Source organism: Ochotona curzoniae, unplaced genomic scaffold, assembly GCF_017591425.1.
Source record: "Ochotona curzoniae isolate NIBS_2020 unplaced genomic scaffold, NIBS_Ocur_1.0 contig_3520, whole genome shotgun sequence".
Classification (NCBI taxonomy): domain Eukaryota; kingdom Metazoa; phylum Chordata; class Mammalia; order Lagomorpha; family Ochotonidae; genus Ochotona; species Ochotona curzoniae.
The window spans coordinates 14188707-14203019 of NW_024465894.1; the positions used below are offsets into that span (position 1 = coordinate 14188707).

Genomic DNA, 14313 nt, shown 5'->3' on the forward strand with positions numbered 1-14313 from the left:
GGTCTCAAGCCTCAAGGAGCACAGAAGTTCCACAAACTCTGGGGAGAGCCTGCACACGAGGGGCCAAGGGCAGGCAGTGAGCGCAGACCCAGGGGGTGCACTTGCAGGTTCGAGGCTCATGTTCCTGCAGCGAGGTCTCGGGTGAGTCATCCTCTGGACCAGAGGGCACAGGAGAGCCATACAAGTGTCCCTATCTGTGCTCCTACGTGCATTCTGGGTAGGGAGCAAGACCCACCTCCTTCCCCAGTGTGGCATAGTTGGCAAAAACCTCCAGCCAATGTAGGACATGTTAAAAAGGAGCCAGCAATCAGGCTAGCAAACACACGCCAAGCTGTGGCCAATGCAGCCACAGGTGCAAGGAAGAGCAAGCCACTCAGGGCTGGGGGAGGGAGGCGGCCTGCAGGCCACCTGAGCACGCAGGGAGAGAGGCGCCCTTTCAACCTGGTGTTTAAAAACACAACAGCACAGTAAGCATCTCGGTTATTTTTAGTTAAAGAAAAACAGCCTTTTCAAAGGGTGACAGAGTGATCTGAAGGTCAGGAGGAAGCTGGGTCTGGAATTCTCACCAGCTCTCGCTCCCAGCCGGAAGAGCCACAAGGGCCTCCCCAGGAGTGGCCAGCGCAGGGGGCGGGGCGGGGGGCCGAGCTGGCAGCCCACCTTTGGTCATGGACTGGTTTCAGTGAGTGGGTTCCAAGCCAATTTCTATACGCCAGCAGGCTGACACGATCCACACTATTACTCACAGGGGCATTAAATTAAGGAACGGTGCAGAGCCAAGAGAAGTCTTATTCAGTTGGATTCTGAATCACGATCAGGAAATAGTCTTTATCTGTAAAAGAAAAAAAATACAAGTCACCATGTGAAATAGCAAAAAAGTGGGGCCCGGCGCGGTGGCGCAAGTGGTTAAAGGTCCTCGCCTTGCACGCCCGGGATCCCATATGGGCGCCGGTTCTTATCCCGGCAGCCCCACTTCCCTTCCAGCTCCCTGCTTGTGGCCTGGGAAAGCAGTCGAGGACGGCCCAAAGCTTTGGGAACCTGCACCCACGTGGGAGACCCGGAAGAGGCTCCTGGCTTCGGATCGGCATAGTATCGGCCCTTTGCGCTCACTTGGGGAGTGAATCATCGGATGGAAGATCTTCCTCTCTGTCTCTCCTCTCTGTACATCCGCCTTTCCAATAACAAAAATAAGAAAAAATAAATCTTTAAAAAAAAAAAAAAAAAAAAAAGAAATAGCAAAAAAGCATACTAGAATGTGAAGCACTGTTCAGTCACTCATGGGTGAGGGCAGCAGCCACGTCCGCACTGCGAAGGCTGCTTCCTTCGAGGAGCGAGGGATGGCGGCGGGCTGACAGGCTAAGCTGTAGCACAGCCGGGTGGAGTCCCATCTGAGCAAAGTCCTGGCTGCCTGCTCCACTTCCCGTCCAGCTCCCCGCCTGTGGCCTGGGAAACAGTCGTGGACGGCCCAAATGCTTACATCCCTGCACCTGTGTGGGGGAACCCAGAAGAAGCTCCTGGCTTGACTGACCCATTTTGGGGGAGAACCAGTAGATGGAAGGGCTCACGTTCTCTGTAACTTTCAAATAAATAAATCTTTAATTAAAAATAAAAAGCAAAAGTTTCTCTGAAAATATCTTCACGTGGGCTGTGCGGGCCTAACACGTGGCGAGGGGCACGCTGTCTGAGACCACTTGCTGACCATGGCTTGGGAAGGCGGGAGGAAGGGCCTTGAACTCACGTCCAGGCAGGGAGGCTCCAGGCTGCTCACTATGGAGGGGCTGTAACTGCAGCCTGTGGTCAAGGTGATGCCCACTTACCCAGTTCTAAGGCCTCCTACTGGTCAGTGGCTGCTGACCACAAAAATTCTGGCACTAAAAATCTTTTTTCTGGGCATCAAAGTGGGCGTGTCAAAGTCTCAGATCACTGGTTTTCACCTTAAAAACCAAGTCCCACGGACATCCCTGACCCCACTCTGACCCACCGCAGGGCGGTGTCGGTGACGGAGCTTCATGGATTTACTCAGCGCGTCTTTGATGCTCACCATGCGCCTCCCCCAGTTTCTTGTCTGGTGAGGGAGACAGGACTGTGAAGTGCAGACAAGAGCTGGTCAGCACAATGCTGCTGCTCCCCTCTGATCTGGGCCCAAGGTTCATCTCCCATTTCAACCTCCACATATGCGGACACCCCAGGAAACTGCACTGCCCGCCTCCCAAATGAATCATTTCTTCACACTTAACTCACAGTTACGCAGCTCAGCTATGAAAGAAAAGGGAGCCATCGGGAGTCCAAACAGCCCTGGAGAATGTGAGCTAAGGCAGTACAGCAGGGGGCGCTGACACCTCCTCCTGCTGCTGCTCTTCCTCAGGCACTCCTCCCAGGGGTCTCATCTCACCTGCCCCCCTGTCCCAAGGGCCTGAAGGCGGGCCCTGCTTGCCCCTCACACTGCCCAAGTGCAAGCCAGATCCTGCGCGGAGAACCAGGACAGCAATCGGCCCCGTGCTGTGCACAGGCTGGCTGCAGGGTGCTGAGACAAGCCTGGACTTCACGTAGGCAGATCACCACTTCCCATGGACAACAGGCCAGGCAGCTCTGCTCTGCATTTTGGTTTAGTCTGGCAAGTTCTTGCCCCACACATGGCTCTCCATCTTGCTCCTCCTTACTCTTCTCTGGGCCCTGAAAAGCCAGCTCTTCCCAGACGCCTTTGCAGACCTGATGGCACCCCTCTCCTGAAGGCCCCAGGAGGCTCTCACATCAAGGGGAGGGCACTCTGTGGGGTGGGCTTGCCTGTCCGCCTCCCCCGCAAGATGGCCCACAACTTCTGCAGCCCCGTCACTGCAAGCGAGAACATGCAGGGAAGCTGTCTGCACAGGGAGGCCTTGCGGCTGCTCACAGCTACTCATGGCTTCTCCAGCTGCCCAGCTTCTCTTTCATATTCCGGAGACACCACATGCCAGGTCCTCCTGGTAAGCCACTGACAACACGCATGTACACAGGCAGTAGAGAGACCCCTTACCTGGTGCAACCATAATCTCATTTTTCTTGGAGCGAATTCGAAGGAAGGTGAGGTCATTCTGTGGGTCAATTTCGCGCACGGTGCTCCGAGCCTTCAAGATGAAGTTGTGCATGAGGTTGGCGTACTGTGTGGTGGTGGGGTTGTCCATGGTGCTCTTGATGGGAATGCCTGCGGGCAGAGCAGAGGGAGATGAGGCTGGATGCTGGAGTCCCTCTGGCCAAACTCCTGACCCTACACGAAATCTGGGGGCAGCAGGCTAGCAGTTAACAAGTGCCTTGCTGGGCCCTGGAAGCACACGGCACCAGGCCCAGAACTGCTTTGCAAGTGGCACTGCAGCTTCACCTGCCAGGGCTGCAACGTGTAAGGGACTCGCTAACAGGAAGCCCCTCAGCTAAGGGCCAGCACTGAAGCCTGGATGGGTCCTGGGCCGGCTGCCTGTTCAGAAGCCTTCCCGGCCGCTCAGTGGCGGCCTCTGAGGCTAGAGGCTGGGGAAGGTGTGGTTGGTCAGACCCCTTCTCAGTGGATGCTTCGGGCTATGAACTAGAACTGTGACAATTCTCTAAAATGCTTCCTGTTGCTCCTTAGTTCATCCTTATCACCCTTGGAATAAATGCGATTATTTCCCCATTTATAGGCTTCAGTGACTAGCCGAAAGAAGCAAAGGCGGGACTCAAGCTTGTGACTGCTGGGTTCCTAACCCGGGATGTTATCTGGCGGCCTGGCCGTAGATGTCTGAGGGTGCAGCACAGCACCGGAGCCTGCTGGTTCTAGCACCGTGTGCAGCCAGATCCCAGGTGCCTCTCTGATGGCAAGTGGGCTTCACTTTAGACTCTATTTTCTCCTTTATAACATGCTCCCACCAGGATTGCTTTAAGGGATAAATGTCACAGCACGTTTGTAAAGCACCAGCCTAAGGCCTGGCACAGATCTGAAGCCAGGAGCCAGGAGCTTCTTCTGGGTCTCCCATGTAGGTGCAGGGCCCCAAGGCTTTGGGCTGTCCTCTGCTGCTTTCCCAGGCCACAGAAGCAGGATAGAAAGTAGTGCAGCTGAGACATAAACTGGTACCCACATGGGATGCCAGTACTTCGCAAAACGAGGATTAGCCAACTGAGCCATTGCACCAGGGCCCTCAAACCATGTTTTTCAATATTTCATGTCTTTTCAGCTCTTGTAACCACATGGCACACTACTGACAGACATAATCATGGCTGTTACTCTTTTGCTTATGATTACACGTTTCCTTTCAAAAATATATTTGAAAAGCAGAGAGACACAGAGATCTTCCATCCACTAATTCACTCCGCAAATGGCTGCAGCAGCCTGGGCTGGTCCAGGATAAAGCCAGGGGTGGAGAACTTCACCCAGGTCACCCTGCTAGGTGGTAAGCACTCAAGTGCTTGGACCATGAGCACACAAGAGCTGCTAGCGGGCTGGGAAGCGCAGCCAGGCCATGAACCCAGGCACTCTGCGCTGGCGTATCTTAACCTCTTGGCCCAAACCCTGACCCTGACTTTCCTTTTGAGCAAGTTGAAGGGTAAAGTTGCTAATTTCTGCAAACTGCACTAAACGTGGTAGAGAAAGGAATTATAGTTTATATATACAGTGGCTCTGTGTATATACACAGCTCGGGCCACTGCAGCCGTCTGGGGAGTGAATCAGTGGATGGAAAAGCTTTCTGTTACTCCTTTTCTCTGTAAGCCTGCCTTTCCAATAAAAATAAATAAATATTTAAAAACAAAACAAAAATCTTGATTTGTGGGGGAAGTGAGACTTAGTAAATTTTCTTTCTTTTTTTTTTGGGTAATTTAGAATTCCAGTAATCATTATAGAATGTTTCATGTCAGATCAGGCAAACGAGCTGGAGGCCGAGTTTGAGCTGTCTCCCGCGGGCCTGCGTGGCTTTGGGCACGGCTGGAGAGAGGGCGTACCTTCTGTGTTCACCACGATGATCCCTTGCACCCCCTTCTGGCTCTGAAGTCGCTTCAGCGTCTCCTCCACCTCTGCCTGCCGGAACAACAAGCCCGTGGTTAGAGAGGCCTCCTCACACCCCACGCAGATGAATCAGATGCTTGTCTTCAACAACAAACAAGGAACATCTAGGCACTGGCATCGCCTTGAAGTTCCCCAGGCATGGACTCTGGGGGAGCAGGTGCTCACACCTCCAGCTCAGCTCATGGCCCCCGTTTCCCGTCTCAGCTTGTTGGCAGAATAGAAACACCACTCCCAGGAGTATATACACCCCGTGACTCACATACTTGGCATAGCTGGAGGATAGGACTCCAGTGACCTGAAAACATCCCAACAGTGTCGTCCAACAGGAAAGACACTTTGTCATCTGCGGGCCAAACAGTACACAGAAAAACACTTCAAAGGAAACAAAATGACCCCATGAGGACAGACTCGGTGACTTAATTAGCTGGCATCTGATAGAGTGTGACACATGGCACACAGCCACAAAAAACGTGGCAAGGGGAGGGACCCATCAATCCTGACTACCCAGCAGTCAGAGCAGGCTATCCTGGCACCTGGAGCACACACAGACGGGAGCGGATGCTGGGGTCACCACCCTGCCGCCCAAAGCCGCCTTCCTTCCTCCGGGCAGGCTCCACCAACACATGCACCTAACCTCCCTGTCTCCATGTCTGTCTTTTTTAATTACAAAGTCAGATATACAGAGAGGAGGAGAGACAGAGAGGAAGATCTTCCGTCTGATGATTCACTCCCCAAATGACCGCAACTGCCAGAGCTGAGCCAATCTGAAGCCAGGAGCCAGGAGCTCTTCTGCGTCTCCCACGCAGGTGGTGCAGGGTCCCAAAGCTTTGGGCCATCCTCGACTGCTTTCCCAGGCCACAAGCAGTGAGCTGGATTGGAAGTGGAGCTGCCGGGCTTAGAACTGGTGCCCATAGCGCTCAAGGTGAGGACTTTAACCAATACGCTATCGTGCTGGGCCCTCCATATCTTTCTATCTTACAAAGCCTCATTCCTGAAATCCGACACATTCTTCTAGACCACCAAGACACCTGCTCTTCTGTGGAGTCTGTATGGAGTCTCAGCAGTCTCGGCCTAGCTCCAGGCCTCTCGGGGCCGTTTACTCAGTACTGGGTCGGGCTTGGCACAGTCTCTCTGCTGGTCTGTAGAGTAGGTGCTCAAGCCTCGCTTACTAGCCAGATGAAGCCCAACTCTTCACATGAATGGAAACCGGCTTTGCGACATGCCTGTTCTCAGGAGGCCACTTCCACATTCAGGCGGGAGGCCCTCGAGGCCGAGAGCTGCTGTCAGTAGGCTCCATTCACCCAAGGAGACCCGTCTCCGCCCCGGGGTAGTGGCCGGGGCTGGCTCCTACACATGGGGTGGAGAGGATCCACACGTGTAGGACAATCTAGTCACCACTACCTACTCCTCGCACACACTGGGATCCCACATGGGCATCGGTTCGTATCCTGGCTGTCTTGCTTCCCTTACAGCTTCCTGTTTGTAGCTGGGGAAAGCAGTTGAGGATGGCCCAAAGTCTTAGGACCCTGTACCCGTGTGGGAGACCTGAAGAGGCTCCAGGCTCCTGGCTTTGGATCGGCTCAGTCTTGGCTGTTGTGGCCGTTTGGGGAGTAAATCAATGGACAGAAGATCTTCCTCTTTGTCTCTTTTCCTCTCTGTACATCTTCACTTTCCAATAAAAAAAAAAAAAAGCCAGGAGCTCTTCTGTAGGTGCAGGGACCCAAGAATTTCAGTCATCCTCCATGTACCTCCCAGGCCACATACAGGGAGCCAGGTCAGAAGTGGAGCAGCTGGGACTTGAACGAGATGGCATATGGGATGCTAGTGCCACAGGCAGAAGATTAGCCTGTTATGCCACTGTGCTGGCCTCAAAGATCTGACCGCTTGCAAAGTAAACAAAAGGGCTAACATTGGTAGCATAGCAGGTTAAGCCCCCACCCCACATTGGAGTGCTGCTTTGAGTCCCGGCTGTTCTGCTTCAGCTTTCTGATAATAGGCCTAGGCAGGCTTCAGGTGCGGCTCAAGGGCTTCAGCCGTGCCACCCACATGAATCCGCCTGATGGTGTTGCTGGCTACGGGCTTCAGTTGCCCCACACCTGGCTGCTGTGGCCATTTACAAGGTAAGCTCCTGGATGGAAGATCTTTTTCTCTGCCTCTCTGTCCGTCATTATGTCTTTCAAAATAAATAAATGTCTTTAAAAGCACTTAGCAACCACAGGAAGACGTGCTAGCACACACACGCATCTAGGCAGTACCCCTGCTCTCACGCTGCATCCTTCAGACAGACTGTTCACCTGAGCCTCTCGGCTCACCACGTGCATGACAGGAGGAACGGACACTCAGAAAGGCCTAGGGTTGACCGCAGCCACACAGTGGGTCAGCAGCAGGGCTCAAAGCACCATGATCAACAGAGCTGAGACCCCTGTTCCCAGGGCACTTCCACGCTGATGGAAGAGACTTCAGATGCTTGGTTTGGTCCTGCGAGGGGGCTGGGAAGCAAGGCGGGTGCGTTACTTTGGCTAGTATGGTCAGGAACACCAGATGATATGATGTGTAAGCCAACAACTAGAAGATGAGAAAGAAATGCCCTCCAGGCCAGGGCTGAGGGACCAGGGGAGGCCTTGGTGCCCCGGGCCTCGCGTGCACATTATCAATTGATGGAAATGGCAGCAGCAGCAGTGAGGCGCCAGGGTTATTTACTGGCTCAGCACAGGAAGGACAGTCATCTTAAAATAACTTGCAAAGGAACTGTGAGAACAGTAGGCTTCTAGGCATAAAAACTACATAAAACAATAATGAACAAAACAGGATAGAGAAATGCTTGCATCAAAGGCGAAAGCTAACGGGGCTGGCATGCTCATTGGGCTGAGCTGCTGCATATGGCACTGACATCCCATACAGATGCCAGTCCCAGTCCTGGCTGCTCTACTTCTGATCTAGCTCCCTGTGAACGGTAGAGGAAAAACAGCACAAGATGGCCCATTGGAGAACTGGATGACACTCCTGGCTCTTGGCTGTTGTTGTTTAACATTTACTTATTTTTATTGGAAAAGCAGATACACAGAGAGGAAGATCCTCTGTCCACTGATCCCTGAGTGGGCAAAATGGTCAGAGCTGAGCCAATCCGAAGCCAGGAGCCTGGAACCTCCTCCGGGTCTCCCACATGGGTGCAGGATCCCAAGGCTTTGGGCTATCCTCAACTGCTTTCTCAAGCCACAAGCAGGGAGCTGGCTGAGAAATGAAGCAGCTGGGACAAGAACTGGTGCCCAAATGGGATCCTGGTGCATGCAAGTAGAGGACTGTAGCTACTAGGTTACTGTGCCAGGCCCTTGCTTTGTTTTGTTTTACAGATTTATTTGAGAGGCAGAGTTACAGAAAGAGAAAGGGAGAGATTGAGATTTTTTATCCACACGTTCACTTCTCAACAACAGCCAGGTTGAACTCAGGCTGAACTTCTTCTAGGTCTCCTACATGGCTGCAGGAGCCAAAGTGGCAGGGCCATCACTGCTACTATCCCAGAAACACGGGAAGGGAGCTGGAATGGAAGTGGAGCAACCGGGACTTGAACCTGTTGCACAGCAGGCACTGGCTTTACTTGCTGTGCTTCAGCAACAGCCCCCTGGTTCCCGTTGGCCAGTGTGGTCATTTAGGAATGAACAAGAGGACGACAGATCTCTGTCTCTCTGTAACTCCCAATAAATAAATAAACCTTACAAAAAGGTAACAGACAGAAGACTAACTCCAAACATCTCCAAAATGTTTAAGAAAAAATGGTAACTCTATAATAGGTAGTGAGGAATAAGGTTTCCAGTAGAAAATATACCCAAGAGAAATCAGTAGGAAAAAGATCATTATTGCCTATAAGTAATATACAAAACATTGTAGCAATGGTGAGTGTCCTGTTTAAATGCTGGCACTGTTGGGCCCGGCGTGGTGGCGCAAGTGGTTAAAGGTCCTCGCCTTGCACGCCCGGGATCCCATTAGGGCGCCGGTTCTAATCCCGGCAGCCCCGCTTCCCTTCCAGCTCCCTGCCTGTGGCCCGGGAAAGCAGTCGAGGACGGCCCAAAGCTTTGGGACCCTGCACCCGCGTGGGAGACCCGGAAGAGGCTCCTGGCTTTGGATTGGCATAGTATCGGCCCATTGCGCTCACTTGGGGAGTGAATCATCGGACGGAAGATCTTCCTCTCTGTCTCTCCTCTCTGTATATCCGCCTTTCCAATAAAAAAATAATAAAAATAAATCTTTAAAAAAAAATGCTGGCACTGTTAACAGGAAGACTGGCACACAGGGAAGGGATACATTTCAGGACAACACATTGCAAGAACCATAAAAGTATCTGTCTTAAATTTCTTCTGAGATTTGTCCTAGGAAATAATTTTAAAACCAAACAAAAATGCAAAACCAAATAGTCACTCACACACACACACACACACACACACACTGCATCATTAAAGGAGCATCTTTACTAAATAATAACTGGAGTCTTGGGGTGAGGTAAAATGGTGAGAATGAAGAGCTTTTCTAGAGACGATGGACAGAGCTCCCAGGCGTTAGCTCACTCATGGGCCAGGATGAAGCTGACATCAGCCCAGGTACCCATGGCAGTCACAGAGACCCAGCTACTGCAGCCCCACTCGTGACCCTCTGAGAGTGAACAGAGGGAATCCAGGCACTCTGACAAGAGAGAAGGGTGGCTTCCCCACTGAACCAAATGCCTGCCCAAGGAAGATTTGATACCAGCGTCCCAACAGACAGTATCCACCAACAAGTACAATGTGTGTGCCTGAAGTGCTGCTTCCAGAATCCCATAGGAATCCTAGTGTGAGTGCCTAAAAGATAAAATTACTGCAGTAGCCTCGCCTTGCATGCACTGGGATCCTATACGGGCACTGGTTTGTGTCCCAGCTGCTCTACTTCCCATCCAGCTCCCTGCTTGTGGCCTGGGAAAGCAGTATAGGACAGCCTAAAGCCTTGGGACTCTGTACCTATGTGGGAAACCCGGAAGAGGCTCTTGGTTCCTGGATTCTGGTCAGTTCAGCTCCCGCCAATGCAGCTTGCTACTTAGGGAGTGAACCAGTGAATGGACACATGGGAACTGTATACAGCCTTGAAAAAAACCCTACAAATTTAGTATGCAGATTTAGGAAACGTTTGATGATTTTAAAAATGAACAGAACAAGCTGCAGAATGAGGTGTATATATACACATATACTTTAAGGTAAACTTGGTGGGCATAAATATGTTTATACCAGTTTCATGTAACCAACAACTTACATATTCATGTGCTTATATATGCAACAAATCTGCAGGGAAGACACCAACTGTCAACAGCAGTGACCTTGGAGTACTAAAATGGGGCCATGCACATGTTCTCTATGGAATCTGCTAAAAGGCGTGTCTAAACATGTGCTGCTTTTAGGAATATACGCACACAAGAGCACAGCACAGACTGTACTGGGCTGCCATTCGTGTAAGGAAGACAGCGACACGTGCTCGTACAGATACACAGGAGAGCGATCGATCAGTTATTGCTGAGACCCGAGCTGGGCATTCACGGTGGAGGGGGGAACCTTTTTTTTCACTTCAATGCTTTTATATTGCTGGGATTTTTCCACACGTGCAAGTATTCCCTGTAAAAGTTTTTTTTTAACAGTTGAAAAAAGTTGAGTTGGGGATGGGGTTTGGCGTAAAGTGCGAAGCAGCAGCCCTGTGGCAGGGTCTGGCCCCACACCTGCGCTCGGCATCCTGGAGGGCAGCAGGTGAAGGATGAATCCTGGTGCACCTGCCATCCCGGGCAGACCTGCACTGTGTCCGCGGCTCCGGCTCCAGCCTGGTCCCAGCCCCGGCTGCTGTGGAAGTCAGCTTGTCTGCCTGCCTTTCCAATCTACAACCCCGTAAATAACGCGAAAGATGAAGTGACATTACTTGCTCCGCGCGATGAGGAGACATCCTCTGTGGCAACAAAATTACAGAACCCCGAGTGTGTATTCAGTAGAAGCTCAGCGTCACAGAACAACAACAAAAAGAGGTGGAAAAAGACCAGAACGTGCCCCAGAGTGGTTGGGGGGGGGCATTGTTTTTCCTTGCTGTTTGAGAAGATAATACATGAACTTTTAGAGTGTCCTTTCAACAACTCCGTGCGGCCTTGCCGGCGAGCCTGCCCACGGGAGAAGGCAGCAGGCGAGGGCGGCCCGCGCCGTCCCTCACTCAGGCTCGGTGGTTCTGGGGTCCCCACCCGCCCCGACCCCCGCACGGCGACTTCAGCCTCTCGGGTCTCAGACTAAAACACGGCAGGCGCGGCCAGGGGCGGCGTCCGCCTCACAGACCCGCGGGAAGGGAGGCGACGCCCGGCCGCGCCTGAGGGAACGCTGCCATTCCGGCCGGAGCGAACGCCAGGCCTGCGGGGAGCGGCGGGGAGCGGCGTGGGCCGGCGGGGGACCGGTGTGGATCGGCGCGGACCGGCGTGGACCGGCGCCGGCCGCCCGCCTCCCTTCCTCTGTCCCTCGCCGAGGGCCGAGCCGCCGCTTCCGGACAGCGGGATCCCGCAGCCCCGCCTCGGCCGGGGTCCCGAGGCCCGCGTCGCCCGGGTTCCGCCCTCCAGCCCGCCCCCGCCCCGGCCGCGGATTACAAGCACAGACTCCGAGAAGCCCCGGCGACGGAAGGCCAGGCGCGGGCCGCTGGGCGGGCGGCCGGCCGCGAGCGCAGGCCCGGGATGCACACTCACCATTTCACACAGATCCCGGAGCGCCGCGTCGCGGATACACAGCCCGGTCCCGAGCCTGTCTGCGCCTGCGCGGCTCTTCAAAATGGACAGGTTCGAGAGCCTATCAGGAGCCGGCAGGGGGCGGGCGAGCTACGAACTAGGTCTTAAAGATTCTTTAAAAGATTTATTTGTTACACAGAGTGGCGGACACAACAACATCTTTTGTCCACTGGTTCACTTCCTAAATGGCCGCAACGTCCAGGCCGGGGCCAGGCTGAGAGCAGGAGCTTCATCCGGGTCTCCCCGTGGGTGCAGGGGCCATCTTCGCTGCTTCGCCCAGGCCATTAGCAGGGAGCTGGGCAGTGAGGGGAGCTTCAGGAACAGACTCCGCCCTCCCCAGTCCCGGACAGGCTGGATAGTCACGCATCTCCGAAATCTCTGCAGTGACCCTCCTGGGAATATGCCATGAATTAGGTCAAGGCTGGCTTGGGAGTCCACAGATGCTGGAATCCCAGCCAAGCATTTCCACATGCGTTGTTACCAAGGGCACTTCTCCTGCAGGCCACAGAAACTTCTGGGCTTTCCAGCAGGAAATCACATTACTATGCTCAACACTTTACAGATATTTATCTGAAAGTCGGAGTTAAGAGAGGGAAAGACAGAGAGCACCTCCATCCTTTGGTTCATGCCCCAGATGGCCACAATGGCCCAGCCAGGACCAGGCAGGATCCAGAAGTTCATCTGGATCTTCTCTGTGGGTGTAAGGGGCCCAAGGACTAGAGCCATCCTCTGCTGCTTTCCCAGGCCATGAGCAGAGAGATGGATTAGAAGAGCAGGGGCACAAATGGGTGCCCATATGGGATGACCACGTCAGACAATGACCTAACCTGTTATACTACAACACTTCCAACTGTTAACCTCTGGCAACTCAGCATCCTTTTGGTTTTTTTTTTTTTAAGATAATACATACATATTATTTTTAAGAAATATTTTTATTGGAAAGTCAGATATACAGAGAGGAAGATCTTCTGTCTGCTGGTTCACTCCCCAAGTGGCCAAAACTGAGTCGATCCAAAGCCAGGAGCCAGGAGCTTCTTCCGGGTCTCCCACGTGGGTGCAGCTGCAGGGTCCCAAGGCTTTGGGCCATCCTCGACTGCTTTCCCAGGCCACAAGTAGGGAGCTGGATGGGAAGTGGGGCACCGAGATTAGAACTGGTGCCCAAATGGGATCCTGGTCCGTGCAAGGTGAGGTTAACTGCTAGGTTACTGTGCTGGGCCCACATCTTAAGTTTAGGCTTTCCCACTTTGTAAAACCTTGCTACATTCAAGGCTGCTAATCTGACTTAAAGGCTTTCATTCTATGAGAGCTTAATGGAGGCGGCCTTGGAGCTCTTTGCAGGGGTTGTCTGCATGTTAACAAGTTCACAGTGACTTTCCAGCCAAGAAACCCAGCAGACATAACCTTAGTCAGGACATCAGCTTCATTACCAATGATGGGATGGGCTAAGGGCACAAAGCCTCCATTAATTTCCATGAAATTCAACCTCTTTAACCATGAGGAACTAGCTACCCATTTTGAAAAATATTTTACAAGACACGATCAGCACAGCAGTTGTCAGTTGGACGCCTGCTTCCTATACTGACGTCAGCCCCAGCTGCCAGGTGTCAGCTCCAGCGCCAAAGCCAATTCTGGCTTCCTGTTGGGGTGCACCCCGGGAGGCGGCAGGGAATGGCTTGAGGAGTTGGGGCCTTGCCACACAGGTAGGGGAACCTTGTGGAGCTACTGGCTCCAGCTCTGGCCTGGCTGGCACTGGGGAGTGAACCAACAGATGGGAGATATTTCTCTGCCTTTCAATCTGAAAGTCATTCAAGATAAGGAGTGCATGAGGAGCTCTCGTAGACTGGAGGAAACTGTATACAGAAGAACACTACTGCAGAGAACAGGTGTCATCTGGATAGGAAGTGTAGTTCAGTGTCACTTCACCCATGCTAATCTATCAGTTCTGATCATTGTAGCACCACTACGTAGGATGTTGACATTGGAGAAAGCCGAGTGAAGCTGCAGTTCTGTAAAAATTATTTCAAAATAAACTTATACAGCATTGGATACAAAGGACTGATGAGTACTTGCTGGATCACAGCTGGCAAGGGAAGAGGTGCTGCAGAACTGGACCCCAATACCTCATTTACCTCTGAATGCCCAGACTGTGAAAAGATCACAATTCCGGGAATAACAAAGAGGATGGTGGAAGATTAGTTCCAGGAGCCAAAATAAAGGTTAAGTAGGACCAAGAATGACCTTAAGAGCAGGCTTGCAAGTTAGAGTCTGGCCTGTGATGATGGAGGCAAGTTATAAGAAGGAAACAGTCTTGAGATGTGACAGCATTTGGAGGACGGTTAGAAGAGGTACCTGGATCTGTCACGAAGACTCAGGATTGTGTGAGCAACAGTATACCAGGATGGTACAGCATGTGGGCTGTGGAGTTAAGCCATTCCTAGACTCCAGCCTGTACACTTTGCATTTTAAAGGTGCAGGCATGTTACTTTGAGCCTCTACTTTGTCTGTAAAATAGAGTTATTCCTCTCAGAGTGGCCAGGAAGACTGAATA

General features: G+C 52.5%; 1 protein-coding gene across 1 annotated transcript; it reads right to left on the reverse strand.

Moving 5' to 3' along the window:
• Positions 1-468: 468 nt before the first annotated feature.
• Positions 469-11816, reverse strand: DYNLRB1 (dynein light chain roadblock-type 1). The gene is made up of 4 exons (XM_040981612.1): positions 11727-11816; positions 4939-5014; positions 3011-3178; positions 469-829 (listed from the first exon to the last, which is right to left on the reverse strand). Exons 1-4 carry the CDS (start codon positions 11727-11729, stop codon positions 786-788), a joined length of 291 nt encoding a protein of 96 aa, XP_040837546.1. The 5' UTR covers positions 11730-11816; the 3' UTR covers positions 469-785.
• Between the last annotated feature and the right edge of the window lie 2497 nt (positions 11817-14313).